Source organism: Oreochromis aureus, linkage group 19 (assembly GCF_013358895.1).
Source record: "Oreochromis aureus strain Israel breed Guangdong linkage group 19, ZZ_aureus, whole genome shotgun sequence".
Lineage (NCBI taxonomy): Eukaryota > Metazoa > Chordata > Actinopteri > Cichliformes > Cichlidae > Oreochromis > Oreochromis aureus.
Window position 1 is genome coordinate 8509426 of NC_052960.1, and position 14699 is coordinate 8524124.

General features: G+C 39.1%; 2 protein-coding genes across 2 annotated transcripts; both read right to left on the minus strand.

The window, feature by feature from the left end:
• Positions 1-445: 445 nt before the first annotated feature.
• On the minus strand, positions 446-2911 carry nat8 (N-acetyltransferase 8). Its single transcript, XM_031733394.2, has 2 exons — positions 2779-2911; positions 446-1639 (listed from the first exon to the last, which is right to left on the minus strand). The coding sequence occupies exon 2, from the start codon at positions 1626-1628 to the stop codon at positions 966-968; it is 663 nt and encodes a 220-aa protein (XP_031589254.1). The 5' UTR covers positions 1629-1639; positions 2779-2911; the 3' UTR covers positions 446-965.
• A 1192-nt stretch (positions 2912-4103) lies between these two features.
• On the minus strand, positions 4104-13372 carry slc39a8 (solute carrier family 39 member 8). Its single transcript, XM_031733446.2, has 8 exons — positions 12700-13372; positions 11990-12149; positions 10836-11005; positions 10559-10681; positions 9676-9837; positions 7093-7300; positions 6505-6689; positions 4104-4506 (listed from the first exon to the last, which is right to left on the minus strand). Exons 1-8 carry the CDS (start codon positions 12922-12924, stop codon positions 4360-4362), a joined length of 1380 nt encoding a protein of 459 aa, XP_031589306.1. The 5' UTR covers positions 12925-13372; the 3' UTR covers positions 4104-4359.
• Positions 13373-14699: the final 1327 nt, after the last annotated feature.

The window sequence follows — 14699 nt, forward strand, 5'->3', positions numbered from 1 at the left end:
GTCCTAAGCTACCCCTCACTTATCTATATTTTACTCCAAGCAGCCAGACTATCTTAACATTTTTAAGAGGGCCTTGAGCTCTTTTAAAGTTTTCTGTCGGCATTGACTGCTTTTTCATGTATTTTCAGTCCAGTCTTTGTACCTGACCAGTGGAAAAGTGGCTGTCAAGGATAAAGTATGGCAAATGATACAAGAACTGCACTGAAAATCAGTTGTAACAGGTCGATGGAGGTGATGAAGAGATTATTCCAAATTTGAAAATGTTTCTTCAATACATATATGGAGGAGGTAAGGAGAGACGTGCAACAGTGAGAGTGTAGAGCCATTTGTTAAACACAGTGGAGGCTCTCTCATTGTTTGGAGCTGGCTAACATCTGGTGATGTTAAAGATCTTGTCAAAATTAATAGAATTATGAACACAGAAAAGTACAGTCAGAGAAATTTATAACCGAACTATTATGAATATTTTAATGACACCAGAGATTGTTGTGGCCAAGTTACTAAAAGGGGCTCTAGTGAGCTCCTGTATTGGATCAATGCATCACAAACTGAGCAAAAACAACAGATTTGAAATAACACTGCAAAACTGATCACAGCTTTTGTGTTCAGATGTATACATTTATTGTTAAAATCACGTAGAAGTTAAATAAAATGACAAATCAACATAAAACCCTTAACAAAAGCTGAGTTTTTCTACTTTAATATTTTGTGGAACCAACTATTTCACCCAAAAAAACAGTAACGATCTTGTGTGTGTTTGAAACAGGAGAAAACACAACTGGACCAGCTCTACAAGTGTTGAGTAAACACACCCCCACCTCACCCACCCGTGCCCGACCTGTCCAGAGTGTTTCTGCCTCAATCAAATACATGCTGGGAAAACACAGAGTGGAGGAACTAGATAAATGTGTTGTACTGCTGCCCTGAAATGGTTTTCAGTGTTTATATCTGATTCAGTCCATTCTTCAGTCCTGCTGTAAATCAAGTCTGTACTCAAACAGGGTGAAGTTTAGGATTTTGGCAAGAAACTCTGGAACGACAAACTCTCTTATCTTTTTGTAGCCCATGTGCTCGTACAGCTTCTGAGCATCTGTCTGCACCACAGAGGTCTGCAGTATTACAGCTCTGTAACCCCTGTCGCGAGTAAATTCAGCCACTGTTCGACACAGAGCCTTTGCAATGCCCATCCCGCGGTGACTGCGGCGGACCGACATGCGTTTCAGCTCCAAGCAACCAGGAGCGTTCTCAGCAGGGAGACAAGCCACCGAACCCACTACCCGGCCATCGCTATCAGCCACCCAAAAGCACGAGTCTTTCCCTTTCAGGTAGGTCTCACTGATGTTGTTGAGGTCCTTTCTGAGCGAGGTTTCGATGTATTTGTTGAACATGTAGACGACCATCTGCCGGGCTCCAGCCAGGCAGAAGGTGACGGCCAAGATGGGAAGCAGGAACGACTTGGAGCTGGTCACGAGAGCGCAAAACATGCACATGAGGACCATCTGGGTTAGTGGCTGCTTCAGAACGTGCACAAAGGATGAAGGCACATGCTCACTCATCCCCAAGGTGAAGAGCTCCTTCACAACATCAGCATCTTCATCCTGAAACTTCCGGATCTGAATGTTGTCCATGGCTCGTTCAGCTTTTCAATCACAGAGGTAAAGACATGAGAGATGTCAAAATAAAGGCAGGGATCAAACAAATCAGCAACACACAATCACCTTTTACACTCTGACAAAAGCTTTCTTTATCTCAGGCGAAAACAATCATTTTCTGTAGTAATTAGTGGTAGTAAAGACATCTAAACATCAACACTTGAATGCAATTTCATTTATATAAATATATATCTTCTTTGCAGAAATTATAACCTAAAAATACAGACACCAATATATTTCCAGTGAGATAATACACTCAACATCCGCTTTATTAGGTACACCTTTCTAGTATCGGGTTAGACACCCTTTTGCCTTTAGAATTGCCTTAATTCTTCTTCTTTGGTCCATGTTGACACGACAGCATCACACAGCTGATTTATCGGTTGCACACCCGTGATGCAAATGACCTGTTCCGTTTCCTTTTTTTTAAGACACAGCTGATCACGTTGTTTCACTAGCTCTTCTGCACAAGGCATATTGTACGAAACAACAAATGTAATCTCCACATTTTGACTTTATTCTCAAAATAAATGTTAATAATAATGAAACCCTCCGTCGTATGGCTTGATTTATTGTAATGTGAGTACAATAACAGAGTCATTAAGACACTTACAGAACAGGTCTCTTCTTTATTTCATATGCAACCCCTTTATAAATCCTGTTGACTGCAGTCTATTTACAAATATAAGCGAAAATGTCGACCATCACAAAGATTAAGAAAACCCTGCGGACTTAAGTGACTCGTAAAGTATGCATCAGAATAAACAGTGTAAACATAAATAAACAAACACGGTGTGGCTGGAGTTGGAAGCTATTTTAAAAATAAAACAGTTTCATCTCTGATCGAAATGTCCGTTAAACACACCTGAAGGCACATCACATGAGTTAGCCCAAAACCGAAATCAGCTTTAGTAATGCTAACTGTCCGCTATTTGACCCGATATTAGACGGGACACACGGTCACATAATAAACTCGTCGTGTCCTTTCAAAAAAGGTGACTGAACAATCCAGATTAGCCAACAGAAACTAGCATCAGTGCTAACCTCACAAAGGCGCTGAGGATTTGACTGCAGTTTGCTCTGATACTTTCTGACTCACAAAAACCACAAAATAAATGCGACCTACCTGTTTTATGCCAGTCCTTGAAAGTGGAGTTTAAATTCTGTTTCCCTAAGTCAAAACCCCCTCATTTCGTTTGGCTCCTAAACTACTTCCTCATGTCTACCGTGCTGCATTCAGGGATCATCGGAAGAACCAGGAAAGCTGGCGTGAACGTTTTTTAGGGTTGATATTAATACGTTGTATTTTTATTGTTACTGTTTTTGGCTGTTACTGCAGCCTTTTTGGAGATATTTTCCCTAAAGTGGGACACCATAACTGTCGGGTTACACCTATATAACTGCATCAAAGTGTATTTCTCCTGTATGACAAGCATGAACGCAACACGCATTGCTTCCTGATTAACACGGATTGGCCAGTGGATTTCTCTTTTAACCTTATTATAATGTTGGGTAAAGTTTAAATCTTGTAATATCACAGTTTTGCAGTGGTGCACTGCCAGGTTTCCTGCTACTTTTCCAAACAACTTCACTACATTACAAGGATAAATAGTATCCCTATCCTTCTCTGTGATGTCTAAGTTGTACTGCAGATTCAGAAGTACACTGCATATAAATGTTACTGCTCAAGAGTATTGTTTTGAAGACTCACCTTCATGAGTTAATCATGAAGTCAATGAGTCAATCACTGTTTATATCTTCAGATACACATATACTTATGTAATCAGCATTTTTTTTTGTACATTTCATCATTTCATAGTCTGTATATAGAAACCATTTTTTAAAAATTTTCGTTGCAAAGTAATTTATTTTTTTAAAGTGTCACACATATTAGGATAATCACTTTTTATTTCATTTCTGAAAATATTTGAATGCTTTATTTAACAAAGACAGTGAAGAGAGATGGGAAATGAGGGTATTTAGAGGATGGATAGGGGAGCAGACAGCCCACTTAAACAGGAACCACCACTGAAGGCATTAGCTCCCATGTCTTATGTGTCCTAATCACTCCATTGTCAGGTCACCTTGAGGATAATGAAGGGAGCTCATAAAAAAGTAAGAAAAACATGTTCCAGTAAGCTTTTTTGTTATATGTCTTTGTCCAGTGGAGCATAATAACTAGATTATATTGTGCTACATTAATTGCTGTATTAAAAGAGTTGCTATATCAATCACAGTTCAGTCTTGGTGTAATTATCATTCAGTTAAATCCCTGAACGAAAAAGGGCAGCGAAAAGAAATCTGCACGTTTGAAATACAGCCGCAGCTTCACAACCTGGAAAAGCTCAGAGAGGTCAAACATTTTCATTTTCCTGCCACAAAAGGGAAACAAAACTGTTGGTTTACAGTGTAGCACCGAAAAGGTTAAAAAATAAAATAGTTCACAATACATGAAGACTGAAAAAATAATTTATTGTCTCCTTAAAATATATTTAACTAGATTTCATACATGACGATGTAAAGGTATTCCCTTTTTATGGAGTAAACACTTCCACTATATTGATTGTACAAAGGTAGAAAAGTATTGTTTTAACTTTTAACATCAGGATTTCACTTTAAATTTACTTTGCAGTCCAGCTCTGAGAGCTGTGAGGAGAAACAGAAGCAGCTCGATTCTATTTTTATTTCCAGCTTGTGTCTGTGTCCTCTAGCCCAGGTTGATCTCTCCTGCGAACATGGTGATCAGAAGTATGATGGCAAACCCGGTTAGCAGCCCTGCATTTTGGATCAGGAAGAAAACGATCTTTGTAGAAGTTTTATTTTGTTCCCGTGCAATGCTGTCCATCTCTGGGAACTGAAATGAGGAATAGCAATTAGCAAAGTTGAGGTTTAGATTTGGGAAGCAACAAAATAAAAAGAAGAAGTGTGAATGTTCAGGTTTGTCTGGCTACAGTTATATTGTTCTCATGTGGTTCATATGAAACAAGGGAAGTTTTCTCATTGTTAACAAATTCAATTAAAAGACCAAAACTAAAACTAAATAAATTTTCCTTCCTAAATACATTCCTTTACATGAAACAGCTGAAGGTTTGAGTTGATTAACAAAACAGGAACAAAAACAAAGTTCTTCACACATCACATTGTACTTATAATACCGAATCCTGGAGTTAATATTTTTATGTCACTGGCCTTAAATGACCAAACTTAAAAAGTAGAAAAGGCACTGACAGCTTACAGAAATACAGGAAAATATAAGGTTATTTGGTGCCGTGCACATTTCTGAACCTTTTAATTAAATATGTATTTTTGACTTGATTTTAAACCTACAGTTGAATATTACCAGGATACTGCTATATATAATTGCTGGCCACTTTATTAGGTATTAGGTGTTAGTACCAGTTTGGACCCTCTTTTTCCTTCAGAAAAGCTGGCATAGATTCAACAAGTTGCTGGACACATTCCTCATAAATTATGGTGCATATTGACATAACAGTATCACACAGTTGTAGCTGTACATCTGTACAGCTGTACATCAATAATGTGAATCTCCCATCCTAAAAGTGTTCTGTTAGATTGAGCTCTGACTGTGGAGCACATTTGAGTACAAAGGAACTCACTGTTATGATCAAGAAACTAGTTTCAGATGATCTGAGCTTTGGGACATGGTGCATTATCCTGCTGGTGGAAGTCATCATAAGAGGGACACGATGTGATCATGAAGGGGTGGACATTGTCAGCAATAGTAGTCTGCCATGTTTAAACAATGCTCACTTGGTACTAAAGAGTCCAGAGTGTGTCAAGAAATGATCTCCCACATCAAAATTATAAACCATTTATACAAGGCAGGATCTACCCATGTTTTTAAGTTGTATATGTGCACAACCTCGCTAACTGTTTTCAAGTTGTTGACATGCTCATCAAACCAGATCATTTGTTTCTCTCCTCTGTTGTTTTAATATTGGTGAGCCCACACAAAATGCAGCCTCAGTTTCCTGTTCTGAGCTGACAGAAGTGATGCCTCGTATTGCCTTTTGTTTCTAAAGACTATCAGAGATGCTCTTCTGCATACCTTGGTTGGAATGAGTGGTTGTTTGAATTACTGCCACCTTCCTATCAGCTTGAAGGACTCTTAGCAATCTCCTCTGATTTCTGATATCAACAAGGTATTTTATTTTAAATGCTGGAGATGGTTGTGGAGGAACCATCTCAGTAAATCAGCACCTTCTGCAAAACTCATACCATCAAAAGTAATTTAATCCACCATTCAGATGCTGGGTTTAAACTTCAGCAGTCCTTTCTCGATCCTAAATGAATAAAGTTGCTTCGACATGATGTTAACGTGCAGCTGAACAGCTGTACCTAACATAGTGGCCACAGAGTGTAACTGACATATATTATCGTATTATATAAGCTGGCACACTGAATTTTTTATCAAGCTATTCACAGCTGACAGTCTCTCCAGTATCTGCTAAAGATAGGTCCAATATGTTCTCTACTTTTAATTCACATGAAATGTTTGTCTTAATACATTTTGGTCACAGAGTGTTTGAACAGGACGTGTACAGTGTACACAGAGTTTAGGGGTATCAGAGGCTTCACACAGATAGCACACAACTTTTCCTAGGAATAAAACTGATAATGCAACATGAGTGATTTTAAACAGCAAAGTTGTGCGTTGTAAAACAAAGACAACAGGCTGAATGATCATAAAAAGCTACACGCAGACAACCATCAAACCCATCAGTAATTTAGAAGAGTGGAAGCCTCAAACATGTTGGGGAAGTCAAGCGACTGACTAAATAAATGTTGGTTCTGCTTTTTTTGTATCTGCTATCAAGAGAACTCAACTCACCATGTCCGCCAGAGCGATATACAGAAACATTCCTCCTGCAATGGCAAAGATCGCATTGGGGGCAAAGTTGCTGCCGAGCAGGATGCCAAACACAAGGCCGATGTAACACGACACGGCTGATAACAGGTTGAAGAAAATGGCTTGCGGGATGCTCATTCCAGCATTCAGCAGGATGACGAAGTCACCTTGAGAGGAAAAAATAGCTCTTTTACACAAGCAGATTGAACATTATATTTAAAGCAACATTTTTTTCTGTCTTGTCTGTTAGTCACATTTCCCCCTTTAAAGCAAGCTACAGTATATTTCATGAAAAGATTTATTTTCATTTTTATACTCAGAAAGCAAGTTTTAACCCTAACTGTAAATATATACATGTTCCTTCCACTCATTTCTTTTCTGAAGTTTTTCAGTTGCAAGTCATTTTTTCCATTATTTCTAAGAACATGTATTTTTCTGGGGCACTTCTGCAGCTTGTCTCTACATGCTCATAGATACAGGATGTACAGGCACATTCAATGCAAAGTTTGGCTGCACCGCAGAGTTTGGAATGACTCATGAGTGGGCTGAAACTCATTTTCCGCTACTCACCCAGCTCATGGGGAAACTCCTCACACACGATGGCAGTGGATGTACTGAACCCTGTCAAGACAGACACTGTGAAGGAAGCGCCGATAGCCAGGCCATCTATGAAGTTATGGAGTGCGTCACTTAGAGTTATCATCCACGCCACAGTCTTGATGTTGCGGATGCGCTGGCCCCGCAACCAGCGGCACATGACATCAGGCATCTCGGCATCCTGGAAGAGCGGCGGGACAAGTTACACATACACGGCTACGACTAATGCTTGATTGTGTTTTGATAGTGAGTGTGAAAGACAACATGTAGCTACATCACATACTTTCACGGTGAGAGGAAAGTACATCCTCTTTCAATTCTAAGGTTTTATATTATCATGACATAATAAAAATGATCTTGTCTCTAACAGGATCAGATAAATAGAACCTCACATGAACAAGAACACAACAACACCGTGTCAAATGCAGAAGCAGTGTGCAGTCCTAACTTGAAATAATGTGTTTTCTATTTGACGTTATCAATCAGTGTGATCGTGCAGGAATTTTGACCCACTCTTCTTTACCAGGTTGCTTCATTTCATTGAGGTGTGCAGGCAAATTTTTGTTCAAAGCTCTTTTAAAGACCGACCGTGTCAGTGAGGTTGAGGTCTGGACTTTGGCTGGGTCATTGAAACACTTTAAGTCTTTTCTTTATCAGCCATTGTGTTGTAAATCTGCTGCTGTCCCTGTTCTAGTGCAAGTCCGATTTCAGCCAAGCTTTAGCTCTTGGACAGATGGTCTCACATTCGACTCTTCTTTCAAGAAGTTCTTCTGGTTTGTTCAGATGTAACTTTGCAAAGCTAAGCCATGCTGCCACGTGGTTTTAGAAAGAAGACCCTTTCTCTTGGCAACATTTCGTCAGTGTTTTTATAACATTTAACATGCTAACTGAAACCCTGAGATGCAGCTTTTTTTTAAAAAAAAAAAATTGCAGTTTCTCTAAGCATTGCACGGTCTAATCTTTGGGTCAGTTTGCTGATACGTTCACTCCTGGGAACACTGGCAGCTGTCCTGAATGTTTTCCATTTGTGAATAATGTTTAATTGTTTGGACGTTGCCTTATAACCCTTCCCAGATTAATGAACAACAGCAGTTGCAACTCTAAGATCATTGCTGTTGTCTTTCATTCTTGGCATCGTGCTCCACGCTCCAGAAAGCCAGCAAAATCTCTGCTCTTATAGAGACGATCACATTGGCTGATAATCATTTAATCAGGTGCACTGGGTTGAGGCAAGTCATTAACAACTTATTATTATTATTTACAAGCCTGCCATAGTCTTCTGAGGAAATGAGGATAGCTATAAAGTCATATCAAAGACTAAACACACCCACCAGGAAAATGCTGCCCCCTACTGGTGAATGTTTCGGATAATTATAAAAAGTACCTTTAAACGAAGTGTTAATATAGTTTGGCATCTTAGTTTGGAATGTTAAATTCTGACTGAATTATGGTGCTAATGCCAGTGTTGTTGCAATCCACTGTAAAGGCTACACACAAATCTTGATATTAAATGATTTCATCCAGTTGTTTTGACATTTACCACAGGACATGGGGTGACGCTGAACCAATGTGTTTTTCTAAGAAATTTATCAGCAGTCCTATTAATAGCTGGATCTCAAGGTTGGACCAAGCAATAGGTACACAGTCATAGAAAGAGTCATGCAGCTAGATAGTCCAAAAATAAAGATGCTACTAAAGGCTTTAATCATGAAAGCATCTTCATCTTTAACCCACAGAGTGATACTGATTAATTGAAAACAGGAAATATTTTCTCTAAGTGGATGCACTGCATTACTAACACAACTTCTCGCTTACACATATAATGGCACGCGTGCTGTTAATAGGAAACCTGAGAACATGCGGACACAAACAGCGCCTTTGGGATTTGATTAACGATATTCTGCAGTCACAATAAACCCCTTTTACTAGCTGTGGGCACACAAGGAGTCTTTGTGCTCCTTAGACAATTCCAGCGTTTAGACCGAGGGGAAAGACCTGAAGCTTAGTTTCGCTGCTCCGTCCCTCCTTGTCATCAGCAAGTCTGTTTGCTCGGCATTTTGATCCTTTCAAAAATCGCATTCCTCCGTATGACACAAGAAATGTTGTTAAATATTAACAGAAGCGCCAATCAGCCTGAAAACAGCTCAATAAACGGCTCCAGGAAAAAAACCTAAATGTCTGAGCTATCGCTTCCTGCTTAATAAATATTTTAAAATATTGCCTACCTTTTCAATTTATGCATATCACACATCCTAACAGCATTTATAGATCATGATTGCTTCCTGTGAGGTGTGTCTTTTATAGGAAAATTTGCTGGACAGCAAGTCTCTATCAATTACACATGCTGCAGATATAATTTCAACGGAGGTTCAGTAGTTTGACAAGCTTATCATAAGCTGATAAAAAACATTTGAGCTACTCTAGACTAGATAAAATGTCTTTGATTATAAAATTGATTGTTCCATAGGTTGATGTGACCTAGAGCTGATACCTGTTGGCTTCCAAACCTGTGCAGTTTATTCTGCTGTTAAAGAGCAATCACGTGTCAAATGTTACCTGAGAAGTTTCCACATTCGTATCTAGGATTGGGCTGCTCTTGTCTGTAGCGACGGTGGTGATGCCGGTTAAAATGATGGAGTCCTTTTTTGCCAGTACGTCTCCGTTGTGGATCGAGTTTTCTTGAGGTGTCTCTGAAAGTGTGAAGTGGCTGTGGCCGTGCTAAAAAGACAGACATCAAATTCAGGTTAAAGAAGCCTTTTCTACTTCAGGAACTTAAAAACTCATAACTTTTAGGCTATTTTAGGCGTTTACTTGTTATCTGTGTCATGATTTATGGTTTTGGTGGTTTTCCTCATGTTTTCTTTTTCTTCTAGTTTCGATTTAGAATACTACCGTTTTGTTATTTTCCATATCTTTTCTCCTTGTGTACAACTTTTGGACTGCTCTTTGAGCACTCTTTGAGTGATCACGTGTGGATGACCCCAAAGATAAAGATTTCAGTGTTGGACCTTTGCCCTAAATGTGACCTAAATATACGACTACTCATGCTAAACATGGGTCGGGTTTCAAATAATAAGGTCAGCATGCAGTTAGATCCATGAATAATGAGACAATGACACATTTTTTATTTTGCAGCTTTGCCTCACTACATCATCATAGTGTATTTTGAAACAGTCAGTCTAGTCACTGTAATGTGCACATACTGCAGAAACTGTGTCACTGTCCAAACTGTACATGCACCTAATTGCTGTGAACTTCAATATCTCGTGTGTCATTTGTGATAAGAAATGATTTATGTACACATGACTACCTTGAAGTGTTATTAGAGTGATCACATTATCCAATAAAACAGACATACTCAATGTCAGATGTAAAATAGGAGGGAATGACAACATTATAGTGCTTTGAACCTGAGAAACTCCCTGCACTGTTATCTTACCTCGTGGTCCATCCGGAGGCATAATTTCAGTATCTTTTCCACAAAGAACAGGAGGTAAAACCCTCCAAATATTGCAGCTGCATTTGCCGCATAGTGATCCTTTTTAGGATCAAACCCCAGGGCCTATGGAAGAAAAGGAGAATGTCAGTGGTGTAGAAAAGACTTCCAATGTGTGTGTGTGGGTGGGCATTCATAGTACTTGTTCTAGAAAACAATTAAACATCTGTCAAAAAAAACAGTGGGAAGCTTAATTTTACTCACTCATTCATTTACAAACCTCTGGTATGAGCTGAAGTACAGCATTAGAGAAAAGTGTCCCGATGGCCAGACCAATGAAGTAGGTCAGCACTTTGGGGAAATAAGGCTTCTTGATGAACGGGATCAGCAGGAGACCAAGCAGGGATGCCAGGTTGATCACAGTGACGGCCAGAAACCCATAACCCCACACTGTCACGGCACAAAACGAAAATAAAAAGTTCTCAAGAATTCAAGTTTTTTCCTTCTTTCTAGACTCTTAAAATGCAGCCTTCATACTTCCAACATACCTACAACAATGGGGCAAGGCACTGTGACGAGATCCTGGAATGTGCAGGCAAATACCTGTGAAACACTGCAGTACTATACCCCAACTAACCAACCTCACCTGCAGGAATAAATATGCCTTCTTAAATGCTTTTGCAACCCCGTAAAGCTAGATAGTCTGCTGAGATGTGTGTTTTATTGTTGCTGTTTAGAATTGCCAGTTTTTCAAAAGAATGTCAATAAATGTGTCAGACATTGTTATTAGACCAGCAATAATGCTATTTACTTAAATATGAAGATGTAAGGCAATTTTTTTCACGTGGGAACAAATTACTTAATATACTAATATAATCTAATGATGAATAGATTTTCTTATTGTCAGTGCCAGGCCTCTTTTATTTTGAGATTTAAAAACATACTGTTACTATTTATTTGTCTGAGAGAAATTCTTCTCAGGCCAGCGGAGGAAACAGCATGATTCGGGAACAACGTGCTGAACAACAGGCACAGTTGGCTCTAACTGTGTCAACAGCACCGAGCAGCACTGTTGATACGTCTGATATCTGCGAGGTCAGTGGCTCCGTGAGTCCGACAATGTGGCGCTTTATAGTTTCACAACTACAACGTTCTTCTTCTGCACTGTCCAGCAGGACAATAAATTATTATTACCATTCTCAAACCTTCTCTAGGCAGTCAGAATCAAGAACATCCCACATCTTCTTTTTCAGGGTCAGTGTGAGAAAAGCCTCCCATCAAAGTCAGCTTTAAGAATCATCCACCATAAACGGGACTGTCCACAAAATTTTTCATTCATTTCTTGACCCAATTAAAGGAAACAAGCAAACCCCAACAAATTATTGGAGTTACAGAGGTCCTGACAAATAGACACGTTGGGATGATTCAGCTCACCAGAGTAGTCCATACGTCGTTCCTCGGGGGAAATGTAGGGACAGGAGGGCAGCAGCACCTGGGTCAACACAGCAGGGCAGATCTTCTCCAGATGTTCCACAGTCAGCTGACTGACATTATTGTAGCCAAACCCGGATAAGATCTGCTTTGCAGAGAGACACTGAGGGACAGAAAGATGTTATTAAACATATTTTTCATGCATTTAAATATTCATTTACCAGCTTCTTTTCTGAAGCCCTTTGTAATCCATGTATTTAGATATTTTGTGTAATTAAAAGTTTCATTATTGGTGGCAGGAGAGACATGCAGTAAAGTAATATTTGAAGACAATTCTACTCAGTAATGTAAGTTTAAGGTCAGTTTAGAGTCTTTCTAAAGGCAGAAATGATACCATATGGCAAATGGAGAAACTTTGAGGAACTGAGTAAAAATGTAAAATAAATACATAAATAAATACAAATAAAAATAATAAAATTAAGGATAAAATGTTCTTTAATTGCATATTTTGGGGTAAGAAATGAGTAATTACACTACAAGAAAGATAACAGGACAGTCATATATTACAATATTTCAAGCATTTATTACATGGAAGGTCAAATTGTGTATGGTTTTAACTCCCAGACAAACATGCTTGATCGTAAGTAACTTTAATTATCAGTAAGTTTAAATAATAAAAACTGGAGTACATAGTAAATAGAATATATTTGTACCTCTTGCTCTTCCAGTGGATTTCCTTTACTTATCAAGTCAGATCGTCTGGCTGAGATCAACAGCAGTAAATCTTCAAGATTCGTTGTTGTGATGGAATGATTTTCACCATAATAGTGAATAATATTCTCCAAAAACGCGTCTCCATCAGTGACATTCCCACGCACACGCTGGGAAGTTGTAATAAAAGCGAAGACGCACGTTAGAAAAAATATGAGGTTCAACATTTTCTACCTTTAAACGATGTAGTTTCTTCAAGTGAACATAAACTATTTTTATTTTTTTTATTTTTTTTTACTTCTGCTTTACTCTAAGCATTTCACTGATCCTCCAGGAAATAAGAATTACGCTGTCCGTGGAAACCGCACGCAGCGCAGAGGCAGATCCATTCCAGGGTCGGAGATATCGGAGGGGGTTTTATCCAGTTGCCTAAATTATTATAGAGGTACAATTTCCGCTGCTGTGCTCTGAGTGATCTGTGTGGAGTTAACGAGGTTCAAAGATCAGCCATGAAAGGGAACAAACGGAGGTGGAGGTCGACCGCGTGCGCTCACTGTTTGAGTGCTTTCTTTTGTGACTGACTTTCTCCCCACAGAGCCACACAAACACACACGTAAGAGGGAAAAAAGAGTGTGTGTCTGTCTCTGTGCCTATCTGTGTGAGGTAACAGTGAAGTGTGAGAAAGCGCATGCGGGATATCTTACTCAGAGTTGCTCAGCTCACAGCTGTGGCTCCGTCTGTTTGATCAATGGAGAAACAGCTGGGGGTAAACATAAACATGTGTTTGTTGTTTAGGCGTTTCTGTCGCCCTCCGGTGGCATCTGATGAACAACGCAGGATACAGGCAGTAAGTTTGTAATATGTAAAAAATAATTAGTGACAAAATACTGCGTGAGCCACCTCACTTTAACACTATTTTACTGGTACATTAAAACATTAGTGTTGTGGAGATAGCTGAACTTTGCCACCTATAATCTCAATAAATGATCATTTGTTGTTAGTTGTGTCTGCCTCTCTGTGCTCTACCACATCTTCAAACTGGGAGAATTCGCCAATATAATTTGTTACGACATGGTTTCTCATTCATCCTGGAGTTTTGTGTTTTTTATACTATACATTAACTAAATTACAGCTACAGTTGTGAAAAAAACAAACAAAAAAAACAACAAAAAAAACCAAAAACAAGAATTGGGTGCAGAATGTATTTTTATGTATTTGAAGGCAAATACACACATAAACCCGCCCCACTAATATTTGGTGAAATGTAACAAGTTGCACCTTGATGGGTTCTTTTTGTAGCCATCAACAAGCTTCTGACATAATTCTGTTTGGATATTTGCTCACCCTTCTTGGAAGAATTGAGATTATTTATTTAAATTGGTTGGGTTCCTGGCGTGTACCTTTTCGGGTAGACCATTCTAGAAGTTTAGTGTTAGCCTGCTTGATCCATTTCAAAACCAGTTTTGATATGTTTGGGATCAATGTCCTGCTGAAACTGTCATTTTTGTCCAAGAAAATGACAGTTTCTTGGAGGTAGTACCACTTTGGAGGTAGTTCTTCTTAGTCATTATTCCATTCCCTTTGTGCAATGTACCAGTACCACTGGAACCAAAGATCTCAAATTTGGACTCATCAGATCAAAGCACAGATTTCCGCTGGTCTAATGTCCATTCCTTGTGTTTCTTAGCCCAGACAAATCTCTTCTACTCTTTGCTTTTCCTTATTAGTGGTTTCTTTACAGCTATTTGAAAATAAAGGTCTGATTCCCACAGTCTCCTCTGAACAGTTGATGTCGAGATGTGTCTGCTATTGGAACTCTGTGTGGCATTTATCTGGGCTCTAACCTGAGGTGCTGTTAACTTGCGATTTCTGAGGCTGGATGAATTTATCCTCAGCAGCAGAGGTGACTCTTGGTCTTCTTTTCCTGGCGCGGTCCTCATATGAGCCAGTTTCATCGTAGCACTTGATGGTTTTTGTAACTGCATTTGGGGACAAGTTTAAA

Coding starts and splice junctions, on each gene's coding strand:
- slc39a8 (XM_031733446.2), bottom strand. CDS start 12,924: ATGTTGAACCTCATATTTTTTCTAACGTGCGTCTTCGCTTTTATTACA. Junction 7,301..9,675: donor CGAATGTGGAAACTTCTCAG/GTAACATTTGAC, acceptor CCGCTCTTCCAG/GATGCCGAGATGCCTGATGT. Junction 6,690..7,092: donor GGAGTTTCCCCATGAGCTGG/GTGAGTAGCGGA, acceptor TTTCCTCTCAAG/GTGACTTCGTCATCCTGCTG.
- nat8 (XM_031733394.2), bottom strand. CDS start 1,628: ATGGACAACATTCAGATCCGGAAGTTTCAGGATGAAGATGCTGATGTT.